The sequence below is a fragment of the Microtus oregoni genome, unplaced genomic scaffold (genome assembly GCF_018167655.1).
Source record: "Microtus oregoni isolate MIOR12 unplaced genomic scaffold, Mior012 000173F_ref0000288, whole genome shotgun sequence".
NCBI classification, from domain to species: Eukaryota; Metazoa; Chordata; class Mammalia; order Rodentia; family Cricetidae; genus Microtus; species Microtus oregoni.
Genome location: NW_024544829.1, coordinates 313,154 through 329,552, shown reverse-complemented (window position 1 = coordinate 329,552; position 16,399 = coordinate 313,154). Strand labels below are relative to the sequence as shown.

The window sequence follows — 16,399 nt, the reverse complement described above, 5'->3', positions numbered from 1 at the left end:
CTTTTCTGAGTGGGAATGTCTGAGATTATCGGCCTGCTTACCTTGTAGTACTTTGTATGTAGCATGGACAAAAGATTTAAGATTGCTTTTGTATTTCAGGTAATTCAGAGATGTGTGGGGCCAGCCAGCCTGAGCCTGCTCACCTTCAGAGTCTATGCAGCACCAAAAAAGGATTCACCTCACAAAAATTACATGAAGGTTGATGAGGTAATGTGCTGATACTGTCTGGTACATAATTAACATCAGATTTAGTTAGGAGAATTTTTGTAAATTATGTATCAAGGTGATAAAAGGTTTGTAGTTTGTTCTACTCTTTGAGGTACCCTTAGCATACTTAGACAATATTTGAAAGGAAGACATACATTTTCTGAGAGTTTGTTTTCTCTGTGGAAAACTTCTGAACTCTGATTTTTCCACAGATGATAGTTGAATGTTGTTAGGAATAGCTCATAGATAGATTTAGTTTTTAGTGGAGAGCTTACTCTATCCCAGATTGTAAGCAAAGCTCACTTTTCCGTTTTCTTAGTAAGTACTTATTGTTTTATTGACTTTTTTTCGTACAATATATTCTACTCACTGTTTTCCCTCCCCCAACTCCTCCCAGACCCTTTCCTCCTTCCCACCCATCCAACTCTACACTTCTCTTTCTTGAGAAGACAGGTAGGCAAACAAAAAAAATCCAAGCAAACTATAATTAAAAACAGCAAAGAAAAACCATTCTCTCTCCATTAAAAACAAAATCAGAAACCATAATATACAAGCAAAAGTAAAAAACCGAAAAATGACCAAATGAAACAATATGGGACAAAAGTCTATAAAAATATCATTGAATTTATTTTGTGTTGGTCAGCCACTGCAAGGCATGGGACCTGCCCTTAAGTGTGTTTAATCCTCAGCGAGACTCCATTGGAGAGAACTAATTTTTTCTTTGCAAGAGGTAGTCAGTTGGAGATAGCTTCTTGGTTAGGGATGGGGGCCTGTGTCTACTTCCTTCTCTCAGCTTGAACCTGTGCAGGCCCTATGTGTAATGGATTATTAAAAATGCTGCAGGTTCCCAAGCGGCAGCGGCAGGCAGCGGGCCATGTGGTGGCAGGCAGGGGGCAGCCGGGTCCCGAGATGAGATCCCAGGCAGGGACTGCGTGCGCACAAGACCACGTGGCAGATCTCCGAAGGTGGCTGGTCCCCGGCAGCAGGGCGAGAGACAAATGGATAGGCACGCCATTGGATATTTATTTAGTGGTTATGGAAAGGAGGGGAGAAAGGGAGAAGAGCAGAGAGAGGGAGAGAGGGAGAGAGAGAGAGAAGGAGAGAGGGAGAGAGAGAGAGAGAGAGAGAGAGAGAGAGAGAGAGAGAGAGAGAAGAGAGAAGAGAGAGACGGAAGCTGCCTCTCTGAGAGAGATCTCAGGCTGGAAGCTGAAGATGAGCCTGTCTCAGCTGATGGGGGAGGGAGTGGGCGTGGCTTGTGTCTTAAAGAGACAGAACAATCATTACACTATGCATGCTGAGTTCATGTGTGCTTCAGCCATACAGTGTCTGAAAGACACTGTTTCTTGGAATCCTCCATCCCCTCTGGCTCTTACAGCTCTCCTCTTCTGTATGCTTCCCAGAGCCCTGAGAGGAGGGATTTGGAGAAGACATCCTATTTGGACTCAGGGTTCCAAAATCTTTCACTCTCTGCACATTGTCCAGGTGGGGCTCTGGACAATTCACTTTTCAGAGGGGCCTGCCTTAGTCTGGACTGCTTATCAAGCTAAGGAAACTTTCCACATTTTTCTTTCAAAGGGTTTAAATGCCAGGGTTCTTCCTGGTTCCTAGCAAGATTAGAGATGCTTAAATAAATATTTGTATATAATAGATCAATGAACTAAGTAAGACATCTTCTCTCCGTTATTTATATTCTTTTTTTTTGTCTGTACCTCACAGAAATTATTTGGATTTTTTTTTTATTTTATTCAATTTCTGTTACCTTGTAATAAAATGTTGTACAGAAGTCAGTAGTGGCCCGGCAAGGTTTCCTGAATGGTGTTTATGTGAAGCTTGTTAGCGGCCCTTTTCCTTTCCTCTCCTCTCAGGCTTTAGAACTAGTAGTGCCTACTGAGAAGACTCTTCTAGGTAGGCAATGCATTTGCTCACCTGCTTTGATCAGTAGCATTCTGATATTTGATCCAGGTAGCCAGTTTTTCTTCAATTCCTCTCAGCTTTTTTCTTAACAAAACAAAACAAAACTCAACGGCTGGTAATATGACTGAGTTATAATAAAAACATTTGCTGCCAAGCTGGAAGACTTAGTTCGATCCCTGAGACCCACACGGTAGGAGAAACCTGACTCAGAAAGTTGTCTTCAGACTGCCACAATTCGCCCTGACACCCAGAAAGCTGTTTCAGGGTTCTACACATGCACCATGACCTGTGCCCTCCCCGAAATAAGCCTCCGTTCACTCTTTAGAGCAGTAGGATGTTTTCCACTTGAAGTTTGAGGTAAAATACCAGTTACCACTCTAAAGTGGATCGAGGGGACTGGAGGTGCTCGCCTTGCGTGCCTTGCGTGCCTGAGGCCCTAGGTTCAATAATTACCCCACACTACCAAAACAAAACAATAGATAGAGTAGATAGGGAGAAGATGGGGCCCTTTGTAGTCCTGCCTTCTTGTCCTTATCCTTACCGAGGGAACAAGGTACAAAGATCATCTGAAGTAAAGTTAGAGGTTGCGTACAACCCTGAATGTAACCGTAATTTATGTTATTAGTGATGCTAACCTATAAAATTGATCATGTTGGGGGTCTGGAGAGATGGCTCAGAGGTTAAGAGCACTGGCTGCTCTTCCAGAGGTCCTGAGTTCAATTCCCAGCAACCACATGGTGGCTCACAACCATCTGTACTGAGATCTGGCGCCCTCCTCTGGTGTGCGGGCGTACATCAAGGCACAATGTTGTATACATAATAAATAAAAAAAATTGATCATGTTGCATGATCTCATAGCATATACTTTTTTGTTTTTAATATGTGTAGCTTTCACTCTACTCAGTTCCTGAGGGTCAATCTAAATATGTGGAGGAGCCAAGGACTCAACTTGAAGAAAACTTCTCGCAACTCCGACATCATTGTGAGCCATATACAAGTTGGTGTCAGGTACAGCTGCTTAACAGTTAATAGTGAAAAGTCTATATTGGGTGTATGTTTTAATTTTTAGTTTCATTATTTACTAATTAATTTCTATTTATTTATTTATTTGAGGTTCTTAGGATCTTACTCTGTAGGGTTGGCCTGGAATTTACTGCATTGTCCTCAGACTGGCTGGTGATCTTCCTGCCTCACTGACCAGCATAAGTGCTAGAATTACAGATATAAGCTATCATGCCCAGCCCTGAGTGCATGTTTTTAGAAAAAGGTATAATAGTGAGTCCTAAGTTAAGAGTGTCTAACTTCTAAGTGTTCTTCAGTTCTAACCAGAGAGCAGATACAATGAAACCCGGCATCCTGGTGGCAGCAGGAGGAATTTCCCTCTCACCAGAAGGGTTGTGGCACCTTGACTGCAGAGCAGAGGGCAAACAATTACCTTGTTGGTTTGTAGTATAAAGTAAAAACATGGGACATTAATCGAAAGAAATGAAAATAACGTAAAAATGTATATCGAAATTGTAATGATGGCCTGGTGAGATGACTCAGTTACTGAGTGAGGACCTGGGTTCAGGCCCCAATTCAGGTAGGTGTGATGGCATATACTTGCAATCTCAGTGATAGGGTAACAGTTTGGTAGATTCCTGGAGCTCACTGGCCAGCCAGCCTAGCCTAATCAGCAAGACCCAGATCTCATTGAGAGGTTCCATCTTAATAAAACAAGGTAGATGGCTCCGGAGGAGAGAAAGCCACAGCTGACTTTGTGTGGCTTTCTCACAACACGGCTGACTTTGTGTGGCTTTCTCACAATATGTGCACACACATGTGTGAATGAGTACCTGTATCCAAACTACACATCACATACCTGTACACGCTTATCATGTACATACATCCAGAAAATTGGGATTTTTATCTCCCTCTAGAAACTCTACAAATCCCTATAGGCTGTGCATCCCTAATCCAAGATTATTTTTTTTTTAATTTTTTAAAATATTTTTTTTATTAAGTATACAGTATTCTGTCTGCCTACATGCCAGAAGAGGGCACCAGACCTCATTACAGATGGTTGTGAGCCACCATGCGGTTGCTGGGAATTGAACTCAGGACCTTTGGAAGAGCAGTCAGTGCTTTTAACCTCTGAGCCATCTCTTCAGCCCTCCAAGATTATTTTGTATTTGAATTTTTACACTAAGGATGCTCAATCTATAAATCCAAAAAACTTAAGAAGCCAAAACTCTTGAAACCTAACAGACATTTGTTCCCATATATTTCAGATAAGGCCTACTCATACCGGCATGAGTACCCAAGTGATGGTGGTGCACACCTTTAATCCCAGCACTCTGGAGGCAGAAGCAGGCAGGTCTCTGTGAGGTCTGAGGCTTGTGTGGTCTATATAATTCTAGGACAGCCAGGGCGACACAGAGAGATCCTGTCTTAAAAACAAACAAGCAAGGAAAAACCAACCAAGCAAACAGAAAATGCTAGGCATGACTATAGAGTGTTTGAGTGCTGTAATAGAAGGGAGATATCATAATAAGGTAGAGTTATATGTTTGCGTACTGAACGGTTCACTCCAGTGAACAGACTAAGTACAGATTGGCTCTGTCCTTGCTCATGTTTTAGGTTCCAGGCATTTGTTGTTCCAGGAAGTGAATATAATCTGATTTTAAAACACTGAAACCAAAGTTTATAATCTATAGACAGCTTTTGTAGGCTTTGATACATATTTGCTCTACGTGATCTTGGTTTTGAAAAGGAAGGAAAAACGAATAAACTAATGCATATGAGTACAAGATGATCCAGATTTATTTTAATTGAGATCTGAAAATTCAATTTTCATCTAGAACTTTCTGTAAAAATTTAAATTTCATTAATTATGCTGTTGGAGGACAAAAAGCCCAGGAGCCCCATCACCGATGCTGCACACACACCTTACCGCTGAGCTAGTCCCCAGCCTAGTTCTGTAATGAAAAAGCCCAGGAGCTCCATCACCGATGCTGCACACACACCTTACCACTGAGCTAGTCCCCAGCCTAGTTCTGTAATGAAAAAGCCCAGGAGCTCCATCACCGATGCTGCACACACACCTTACCACTGAGCTAGTCCCCAGCCTAGTTCTGTAATGAAAAAGCCCAGGAGCTCCATCACCGATGCTGCACACACACCTTACCGCTGAGCTAGTCCCCAGCCTAGTTCTGTAATGAAAAAGCCCAGGAGCTCCATCACCGATGCTGCATACACACCTTACCGCTGAGCTAGTCCCCAGCCTAGTTCTGTAATGAAAGCAATTTGTCAGCTGGCTGTGGTGGCACATGCCTATGACCCCAACACTAAAGATGCTGAAGCAGGATGGTTGCTGCAAGGTTGAAGCCTGCCTGGGCTCTGTAAGGAGACCCTGTCTTAGAAAAAAAGGGCTTTGTTTGTTTGCCTTTCAACCTGAGGGGTTTTTTTTAATACTTTTTTTCTGTGATACTCAGTGCAACAAAATATCTGTCAACATCATATGCTAGTTATCAACGTGCTTATTTTAGTACTGATAAACGGGAAAAATTCCTTGTAATTAGGATGGCTTTATTAGGTACATTGATTTCTTCATGAAGAGAAATATTTCTAATTCCTGGCCTTTTAAAAAAATTTTAGATCAGAAAATTTCTTGTTCTTTCTTGAAAATGGGAAAATGATTAGTCCAGCAAAAGAAATAGACTGCTCTTCTAGACTTTGATGTGTAGTTTTTCTGTTTTAAAAAGATTCATTTATTATTTGTGTGTGTATGTGTGCATATTATGTGCACCTGTGGGAGTGTCTGCACACATGGAGGCCAGAAGAGAGCATCAGATTGCTCAGAGCTGGAGTTACAGGTGTTTTTTTTTGGGATAGCTGACTTGTTATGTGGGTGCTGGGATCTGAACTCCAGACTTCATGCCTGTACCACAAGTGTTCTTAACAACTGAGCCATATCTCTAGGCCTCTGTTTTTTCTTCTTATAGATGGAAAAAGGTATAGTCAACACTTTAAAAATAGTTGATTTTTTTATTGTTTTTATTGAGTTATATATTTTTCTTTGCTTCTCTCCCTTCCTCTCCCCATCTCTTCTACCCTCTTCCATGGTCTTCATGCTCCCAATTTACTTAGGAGATCTTGTCTAAAAAATAGTTGATTTCTAATGAAGTGATGTTAGTTCTTTACATCCTCCTCCACACTCAACATTTGGGACTGCACTTACAGATAGCTGTGAGCCACCATGCAGGTCCTGGCAGTCAAACCCATTGCTCCAGCCTATGTTTAATCCATTTTATTATTTACACTTTTATTTTGTTTGGGGGTGGGGACTTATATATTTGTTTGCTGGCCAGAGCTAGTAAAGAAACTCAGTTCCTTACTCAAGCTAGGTAAGCACTTTGCCACTGAGGTACGTCTCTAGCTCCTCAAAACCATTGTATTGTTAGGAGAATGATGATAAGTTTGTTTACTTTAGAATTGGGATGTCTTTTTAAAATTGAGTTATCAACTCATTGGTCTCAGTAAAGCTGCTCATTCCTGCTTCAAAGAAGCATTTTCCAAATGTAGGCTCTAAAAGTATTGCAAATCAAAATAGACTTAATTTGAAAGATGGTGTTAATAACCTAATGGGGAAATGATCGCCTCTGATTACCAAGAATATCAATTTTGTCTTATTTTAGGATTTTTAAAAAGATTTATTTATTATGAATACAATGTTCTGCCTGCATGTGTCCCTGCAGGCCAGAAGTTGGCACCAAATCTTATTAGAGATGGTTGTAAGCCACCAGATGGTTGCTGGGAATTGAACTCAGGACCTCTGGTAGAACAATCAGTGCTCTTAACTGCTGAGCAATCTCTCCAGCCCCCTATTTTAGGATTTTTTTTTGTCATTTTTAAATGTGTGTGTCTGTGTCTACATGTGTGGCTATGTGCACCTGCCTTCAGGTGCCTGTGAGGAACAGAGGCATTGCATCCTCCTGGAGCTTGAATTACGTAGTTGTCAGCCACTTGACATGGCTGTTGGGAATTGAACTCTTGTCCTCTGCAAAACAAGTGTGTTCTCTTAACCGTTGAGCTATCTCTCTAGCCACTCAATTTTCTGTCTTCTTATTTCCTTCAGTCTCAGGAGTGAGACGAGAAGGTTGTCAAACCATTTTATTTCAAGTCTTTGCTTCCCATGACAGTAGTAAAGCATGCTCATCACCAGGCTACTAGTGAAAGGGAAATTACAGAAGAGAAAATAAAGCAATAAAACTGAAAGGGTATCCCTTAGTTTAAAAACGTAATAGCTGGAGGTATATAGGTAGTGTATATGCTTAGCCTGCTGGAGGCCCCAGATTTATTCCTCGTACTGAACAGTGTTAATAATGGTAATTTATTCAGTAAAGACAAGTATATTTATTCTGCTGCTTTCCAATTGACAAACCCTATTCATTCTATTTCTTTTTATCTTCTTAGGAAAAATACTCCCACACTAAACCCAAGGTGGAACGCTTCGTCCAGTGGGGAATAGGTATGCTAAGTTTTAATTAGGCATAATCAGTTACTTCATCCTGTTGAAGTACTGAACTGGGTTTTCGTGAATAGGTGCTGGAGACCATAGAGTCATTGAAATTGTATGGAGAATTTAGAGCTATGTAGATGTTTTCTGAAGACAATCTATGTTTGAATCTGGTTTCATAGTAGTAGTTCATGAATCTCTAAACTATTATTAGGATTGTTGGGTTAGCAAGTACTTGTGCCCTGAATTAAAAAAAAAATGTTCAGGGCTTGGGATGTAGTTCAGTAGCAGAATGTTTTCTTAGCATCTGTGAGGTCCAGTGCTAAAAAAAAATTGCAATGCAATACAACGTGCTTACTCCTCACAAGATTTTCTGAATCATGGTAATTCATTAGTTGTCATTAATAAATGTTGCATAGGCCAGGCGTGGTGGTGCATGCCTTTAATCCCAGTACTCAGGAGGCAGAGGCAGGTGGAACTCTGCAATTTCAAGGGAGCCTATTCTATATAGTGAGCTCTAGAGCAGCCAGAACTATATATAGAGATCCTGCCCCCCTCCCCCCCCAAAAAAAACCCAAAAAGCAAAAAACAAAGACAAAAAACTTTCAAAAGAGGGTGTACAAATCTAGATGCAGGAAGGAACTTGAGCTTCTGTTCTCTTTGGGGCATCTCAGCATATTAGGGTCTTGCTTTCCCAGGGGTTTGCTCTCATGGTGGAATAAGACCGAGGAATTACTCTTACTGATAACCTGTCATTTCCCACTGATCAATGGCAGCTGGCATTATTTGAGATAATTGTTTTTTACCTCCTGAACACAGAGTTACTACAAAGACTCTTAGGAAGAAGCATTCCATTATGCCAAGACAGTGAGTCCATTTTCCAGCAGTCACAGCTAAGACACGTAGCCAGAAGAAGCTAGGCTTTGGCTTCAGGTGCAGACTTAAAACATGCCTAAGCAATCCACCACAAGGGAACATATATTCTGTGTGGGGAGAATATACTCACATGAATGCTAAAATACAAGGTGCCCGAGGATGAGATAGCAAGGGTGGTACGGAGAAAAACATCTGATGGTACTTCAGAGAAGGCAGGGTCTGTGCCACTGAGCTTAGGATGAGCTTTCCAGAGGAGACAGTGCCTAAGCAGGCTCTAATTCGCTGTGAGACTGGCTCCATAGAGAGGAGAGAGGAGACATCATGCAAATCCAAGTCTGAAGACGTACTTAGGCATGGCAAATAAGGTCTTGTGTTGTCTTATTTATTACATGAGTAATAACACAGCCTACTGCTGTGTTTATTATTATTCAGTTATTAAATTCTGTCACCACCAAGAGTGGCTATTTATTTCCAGCATCAGCTTTGTTCTGATTTGCTTTTTATTGCTGTGACAAAACACCATGACCAAAGCAAGCTGGGGAGGAAAGAGTTTATTCCAGCGTAGAGTTTATAGTACAGCCCATTATGGAGGAAGTCAGGTCAGGAACTGAAGCAGAGACCATGGAGGAATGCTACTTACTAGCTTGTTCCCCATGGCTTGCCCAGCCTGCTTTTCTTTTCTTTTTCTTTTTCACACTAATGGAATTTTTTCTTTTGTTGAAAATAGATTTTTTTTTCACATAATATATCCTGATTACAGTTTCCCCTCTTCTCCCAGTTCCTCCCCACATCCCTTCCCATCTGTATCCACTCCCTTTCTGTCTAATTAGAAAACAAAAAGGCTTCTGAGAGATATTAAAATATAATATAATAAGATAAAACGAAAACTAACACACTGGAATTTGACAAAACAAGCAGAAGGAAAAGTGCCCAAAAGAAGGCACAAGAATCAGAGACTCACTTGTTTGCACACTTAGGAATCCCATTAAAACACTAAACAGGAAGCCATAATATATGCACAAAGCACCTGGTGCAGACCCGTGCAGGCCCTGTGCATGCTGCTTCTGTCTCTGTGGGTCCATGTGAGCTTTGCTCATGCTGACTTAGAGAACCTTGTTTCCTTGATGTCCTCCATCCTCTCTGGCTTTTATACTCATTATGCCTCCCTCCTCTTCTGTGGGGTTCTTTGAGCCTTAAGAGGAGGGATTTGATAGAGACTTCCCGTTTAGGACTGTGTGTTCCAAGGTTTCTCATTCAGTTTGCTTTCTTATAGCACCCAGGGCCACTTTCCCATGGGTTGCTCCACCCCCAATGAAATGGGCCCTCCCACATGATCAGCCATCAACTTGCCTATAAGCCATTCTGATTTAGTCATTTCTCAATTGAGGTTCCTCTTGCCAGATGACCCTTGCTTGTATCAAGTTGACAAGAACCTAGCCAGTACAAAATTTCCTTAATTATCCAAATATATTGTTCTTGAGTTCAAATAACGAGTTCAGATGCCAAAGGATGCTTGCTTTTCTGAGTTGAATGTGTTTGGTTCCCGAAAGAATGTGCTGCAAAGAAGCATATTGGCACAGTTGGCCCTGATGGTGTGTATTCATAATCCCATCACTCAGAAGGTGAAGCAGGATTGTCAGTTCCAGGCCTGTTTGGGATACAAAGCAAGTTTAAATTCGGTGTGTGCCACATAGCAAGACTGTCTTTAAAATGTATTGTCTGGGCTTGCTAAAACATACCTCTAATTCCAACACTTCGGAGGTGAGGTTGGATGATCATGCATCATGAGTTCAAGGCCACTCCATACTAAATGAAACCAGACTAAAATAAAAAAACAGATGTTGGTTAGCAGAAAGTAAAGGGTGTGTGGTTGGGAAACATTGGGTACTATATATTCTAGTTATATATGAGACTTTTGATTTTGGTTTTAATGAGTAATTTATGGAGTTATTTCCTAATCTGATTCTATTGTAGACAACTATGAATATCTCCAAAACGCACCTCCTGGATTTTTCCCAAGACTTGGTGTTATCGGTTTTGCTGGTTTTGTTGGACTCCTTCTTGCTAGAGGTAGGTGCAGTTTGTGTAGGTTTATTCCCCCCTCAGTTTATATGGGATATATGTTAGGTTCTTTATCTATATTAATAGTTTTCTGATTAGTTGGTTCCTGAATGTGGACTTCTTAACATATAATTCATTTCCTTGTTCATTTCATTTGATTTTAAACATATGTAGAAATTGTGTACTCTTGGTAAGAAAAATAAATTAGGTATACTTAATAAACACATCTGTCAGTTCAAATACCTGTTGCTCTTTGGTACAGAAAGAGTAAACAAAGTGTTTCACGCCTGACAGACTGTAAATGTTTCTTCAGCTGTTGCGGCCAGGCTGTTAATCACATCACAGCAAGTAGACAGTGATTTGGGAGTTTATTAACAGGTATCACACCTTCAGTTAGTGATGATATAAAAACTTTAAAAATGCTTAAAATGAAAGAACCTAGTAAGTATCCCCGAATATTACTGTAGGGGCTGGGACATCTAGCTCTGGTAGAATGCTTGCCTGGCGTGCTTGAGGCCCTAGGATCTATCCCAAGCACAGGAAATACCACTGTGTTCTACTGCTCTATCACAAAATGGTAATAAAAGGCTTCTCTATGAAGAGATTATTTTTTATGATCTATGTGAAATTTTACTAGTTGTAAAATAAATGTTTATGGCATAAAATGCAGATATTAGGAAAATTTCAGTTAGAAGCCTGGTGTGATAGTTCACACCTGTAATTCCAGCATTCAGGAGGCTGAGGCAAGATTGCCTTACGACCAATCTGGGCTACAAAGTGAGTTCCAGGCCAGCCTGGCCTACAGAGTGAGATTCTCTCTCAAACAAATACAACAAACAAAAATTCAAAATAGAAATATCCCAGGAAAGAGCTCTAATCTGACCACCATAAAAGAGAGAGAGGCCTAGTTTTCCAGCGGTTGCTCTAAGTTGAGACCGCTTTCCTCTGTGCATCAGGTGTATCTTAGAGTCAGGATGGTGAGCACCGCACTGGTGCCCCCTTGGTTCATCCGAGGAGAAAAGTCCTGCGCATTTTCCTGACTCATCCTCTTCCAGTTTGTGTCCATTTCGTTGTTAGGTTTCTCCAAACCTCGTATCCTGCTGATTGTTGTATGTAGTGCACTTTCCCCCTAGTTCTATATTGGCCTGTAACCTGGCCTGAGACTAACACACGGTTGTCATGGACTTTTCACGCTCAGTATGGAGCCCTGTTTTCTGGGCTTCTATGTCACCTTCTCCTTGGTGTATTCAGCCATGTTGTTGAAGTACGTGCCTAAGTTGCTTTAAAATAATTACATGTGAAAGGCAAACTTTTAACACCTTATATGTCTGTTCCTCATGCTGACAGTTTGGATAGCTTGGAGTTCTTTTCCATTCAAACTAGCATCTGGCATGGCAGATGGCAGAGTGGATAGCCAGTCTGGATACTTGTTGCTTCTCCTTTTTTTTTAAATCTTGGAAAATTTGAGGCTTTCCAGTGCTCTGAATTTCTGTGGCATGGTGACTCCACACAGATACTTTCAGCCTTTGGTGGTGTGCCTTCTTTAGTTCAAGTGATCTGTATCTGCTTTTTCTTTGAGGATTCGCTTTCTTTTTCCTCCCTGAATGCTTTTAATTAATAGTTGAGTTCTTTCTAAATGCCCATAATGTGTCTTAAGTTTTCTTGTTTTTTTTTTCATTTTTTATTTTCCTTTGGTCATTTCCATGAGGTCTTGTTCTCTGGATGTTTGTTTTTATGTTGAACTTTGTTTTCTGATAGTGTAGTAGCTTCTTCTGTTGATTTCATGACACCTAACAGGTTTAGCTTTCTTTGTAAAGTTTTGTTTCCTGTTGGGTCATTTTTGTTTTCTTCTTGCTTGTCTTGGTCTTTCTCTTTTATGTTGTAGGCTCTCCTCCAATGTCTGCTGATCCCTGGTTGTCCAGTCATGTTTCTGAATGAGGCAATTGAAATGCTAGTAAGAATTCTGTGTATAGATTTGGCTTGCTGGTAGGCAGGTTCTATGTTAGGGTAAGCTGGATGGGAGTTGGCTTTGTGTAGTAATAAGGGCGGCGGGGCTGCGTCCCCAGCACCCTGGCTGCCTGGCTAGCTTATGCCCGAAATAACAACACACAAACTGTATTCATTTAATCACTGCTTGGCCCATTTCTATCTAGCCTCTTCTAGGCTAATTCTCACATATTAATTTAGCCCATTTCTAATCATCTGTGTAGCGCCCCTAGGTGCGCTTACCAGGAAGATTCTAGCCTATGTCCATCCTGGGTCGGAGCTTCATCGTGTGCATCTGCCTGGGAGCTGGGAGCATGGCATCTCTCTGAGGCGTCTGCTCCCGAGAGGAGAGCTGTGGAGTCTGAGCTCACTTCCTCTTCCTCCCAGCGTTCTGTTCTGTTTACTCCTCCCACCTATCTTCTAACCAGTGAGGGCCAAGCAGTTTCTTTTTATTTAACCAATGACCTTCCTCCATCAGCTTTGTGTGGAGAAGGTCTTTATACTTAAGCACTAACATCGGTATGTGTATGTGTGTGTGTGTGTGTGTGTGTGTGTGTGTGTGTGTGTGTGTGTGTGTGTGCGTGTGTGCGCAGTATTGGTTCTCAGCATAAAATTCATGATTTTTTTTTAGTGAGACTTTGCCTGTTTTTAAAATTGCCTGTCATGACACCCAGGAGCAAGTTTGCACTGGGATGACATGGAGGGAAAGGCCAGGACTTGTATTTGTCTTCCTGTCTTGCTTCCTGGTTGCACACTCTATTGCCCATAGTCATTCCCATCTGTATCTGTGGAAGATATGCTCTCTCCTTTGCCACGGATCCCTTCTTCAAGACAGTACCAGCTGGTCTTTTATTTCCATTCATACTTTTTTAAATTGGTGTGTGTGTGTGTATGTGTGTGTGTGTGTGTGTGCGTGTGTGTGCGTGTGTGTGCGTGTGTGTGTGGTCAACCTGGGACCTCATGCATGCCAGACAAGTTCTCTGCCAACTGTGCTATATTTGTAGAAGTTAATACCTTTTTGTGGTTTGTGGTCCTGGAAATGAAACCAAGGGCTTTCCTTAGGCTAAGCATGTAATCTACCACTGTTCTCCATCCCCATCCTGGATGATTTAGCTGCCAGTGCCCTCTCTACACATTTTTTCTTCTTTACAGGACTGTGTTTTATTTTCTTATTGCTGCTTTAGTGAAATCTCAGGAAGGAATAATTGTCTTTCGTGTTTAAATAGGAAGATGATCAGTTTGTTTTAAAAAAAAAATCAAACCCTAGAAGCAAAAGTTCTATTTATTTTTCTTCCGATTTCCCTAGAAATGATGTTCTCAAGTTGGGTGTGCAGGTAGTCTTAACACTGTAATGTAATCTCCACACCTGTGATCCTACCATATAAAAGGCAGAGGCAGAAATATCACAAGTTTAAGACTAGTCTGGGCTACATAGTGAGACTGTCTCAAAAAGCAAAATGAATCCAGAAAAGCAAGGCAGCACAAACAAACAAAACCTGGAAAAAAGGCAGAGCAGTACATACCTGTAGGCCAACTTAGACTACATTGCCTTAATAGTTATTTTTTTTGATTATTTTTGAGACAGGGTTTCTCTATGTAGCTCTGGTTGTCCTGGAACTCACTCTGTAGATCAGGCTGGCGAGTCTCTGTGAGTTTAAGGCCAGCCTGGTTTATAAGACCTGGTTCCAGGACAGTTTCCAAGGTACAGAGAAACCCTGCCTCAAACAAACAAACAAACAAAAAAGAAAATAGGTTTCTCTCAGCCTTAGGTGGTTGTTGGTAGGGATGGGGGATGTTGCTGGCTGGCTGGCTTCTGCCAGCTCCCTCCCTCCCTCCCTCCCTCCCTCCCTCCCTCCCTCCCTCCCTCCCTCCTTCCCCCTCTCTCCTCCTTTTCTTCGTACCTTTCATTGTTTCTTGGTGCTGGGGATTTCAGGGCCTTGTGCATGCTAAGCATGTGTTTTACCATCAAAGGTGGAGGTTTCTTTTGAGAATATCAGAGTGGATTGTGATGATGGTTACATAGCTTTGTGAATATACTAAGTCATTATAGTTTGTACTTTAAGTTGGTGAAATGTATAATTATGTCACAAAGCCGTAAAGAAGTAGTGATTCATTTTGTTGTATGTACTATTAAGTAACATTTCAACTTATGGTCAGAGATATCTTGTTTGGCATTAAAAGTATAATGTAGATTGTGTATCAAATCAACTGATAGTGTACCACTTTTTAATCGATCAGGTTCAAAACTAAAGAAGCTGGTGTACCCTCCTTTTTTCATGGGATTAGGTGCCTCTGTTTATTACCCACAACAAGCCATCACCTTTGCCCAGGTAAGTGAGACCCAGGAAGCAAGGATGTTCTTCATTCCTGCTTCTGTGGGCCTGGGAGCTCCACTGGCTTAGTTTATTTTGCAGTTCTTATTGCACCAAACCGAGAATTATTTCTTCGCCAACTTAAAATTTGTTTCTCCTCACTATTTTCCTCCGTATTAGCCTTCCTTCCAGTGATGTCAGTCTTCAGAGAATGTATCCTGATTTGAATAGTAATCCAAGAAAATTTAAGATACCATTTGTATACTTATGCAGAAGTCTAAAGACTCAGTGTCTCAGTCTGATACTTACAGGCCACTTTCAGCCTGCCCTTCCTGGCATTGTTGGCACTGGCAGCGCTCTGGCCTCCATGTTCTTCCCTGGTATTGCTGCCCTACTCACTTTCCCTATGGCAACATGAGGTGCCCTATTTGGGGTTTTCAATTATTTGACTGTCTTTTTTCTTACCCTTCAGACCTCAGTTTGATGATATCGTATCAAGTAGATAATAGTTGACTGAAAACTTGGGTTCTCCAAGCATGGCCTTAGGATGAGTAACATCAGCATCTCCTGGGGACTTGTCAGAGATACAGATTCTCAGGTCTCATCCCAGACTAATTGAACCCAGCAGTATAAGGGTGTGCATTAGTTATTTCCATTTTTAGCAGGGCTTCCAGGCGATTCACATGCCAAGATATTTGAGAAGCACTGATTTACACAGACAAGCTTTAGGTGCTGGTTTGGAATCAGTGGTACTGTAAACACATAATTCATGGAGACAGGCTTTAGGTTTTGAGGTCCCTAACAGCTTAGGGACATAGGGACCCACTGGCCAGAACTTCCATATCTCATGGAAATGCTGTCCTAGAAAGAGACAGTGGGTATAGTCCTCAGAATCAGGCCAGCTTGACACTAGGCCCTTGGATTCCTAATGACAGACGTTCCAGTTCCCAGACAGGGCTGCAGTTGTAGTTGGGAATCTAGAAATTGATGGGTTTCATTCTGGAAGTAGAAAGTTAATGTTCCTGTCCCTGCTCTTGCTCCAACTCAGGAAGAAGGAATAATGTCTGCCTTGCCGAGATAAAAGATAAAAACTAGACATCATTTAGTCTCTTACAGTTTAAGAAGTAGCTGGTAGGCAGGGGATCGCTGCTGGTCGTGAAGCAGCTGTGGTTGTTCTCGGAGAGAGGCACTTATTTTACAGCCTTCTGCACCTCAGCATTTGTTGCAGAACATTTTCTGTATTCACCCCCAAGGGAGTAGGATGTCATGAAGAGGATCTGAACGTGGGTAGTGGTGGTGGTGGAGCAGTAAGGATATCCTCAGTGCCCCACCGCCACTGAGCTATACTCCTAAACAGTGCAGGCGATAAACTTTGTGCTGCGTATTATTTCCTCTTTTTAATTTTACTATTAAAAATCATGTCCTGTATATTTTACTACAAGAAAACCAAGCCAGAGGAGCAGCAACTTTGAAAGAGATTCTCCGATCTTATATCATGTTGTTTAGTTTCTTTTTTTACAGTTTCAGTTTTCTTTTTTTGAGAAAC

At 41.5% G+C, this 16,399-nt stretch overlaps 1 protein-coding gene across 4 annotated transcripts in view; it reads left to right on the top strand.

Moving 5' to 3' along the window:
- Positions 1-16,399, top strand: part of LOC121445315 (MICOS complex subunit Mic26) — a 47,515-nt gene that overhangs the window by 11,024 nt on the left and 20,092 nt on the right. For all 4 annotated transcript variants that reach the window (XM_041647378.1, XM_041647381.1, XM_041647379.1 and 1 more), the window contains exons 2-6: positions 100-207; positions 3,010-3,129; positions 7,576-7,630; positions 10,469-10,564; positions 14,780-14,871. In XM_041647378.1, the coding sequence (XP_041503312.1) occupies positions 100-207; positions 3,010-3,129; positions 7,576-7,630; positions 10,469-10,564; positions 14,780-14,871 (471 nt within the window). The remainder of the gene's footprint in view (positions 1-99; positions 208-3,009; positions 3,130-7,575; positions 7,631-10,468; positions 10,565-14,779; positions 14,872-16,399) is intronic.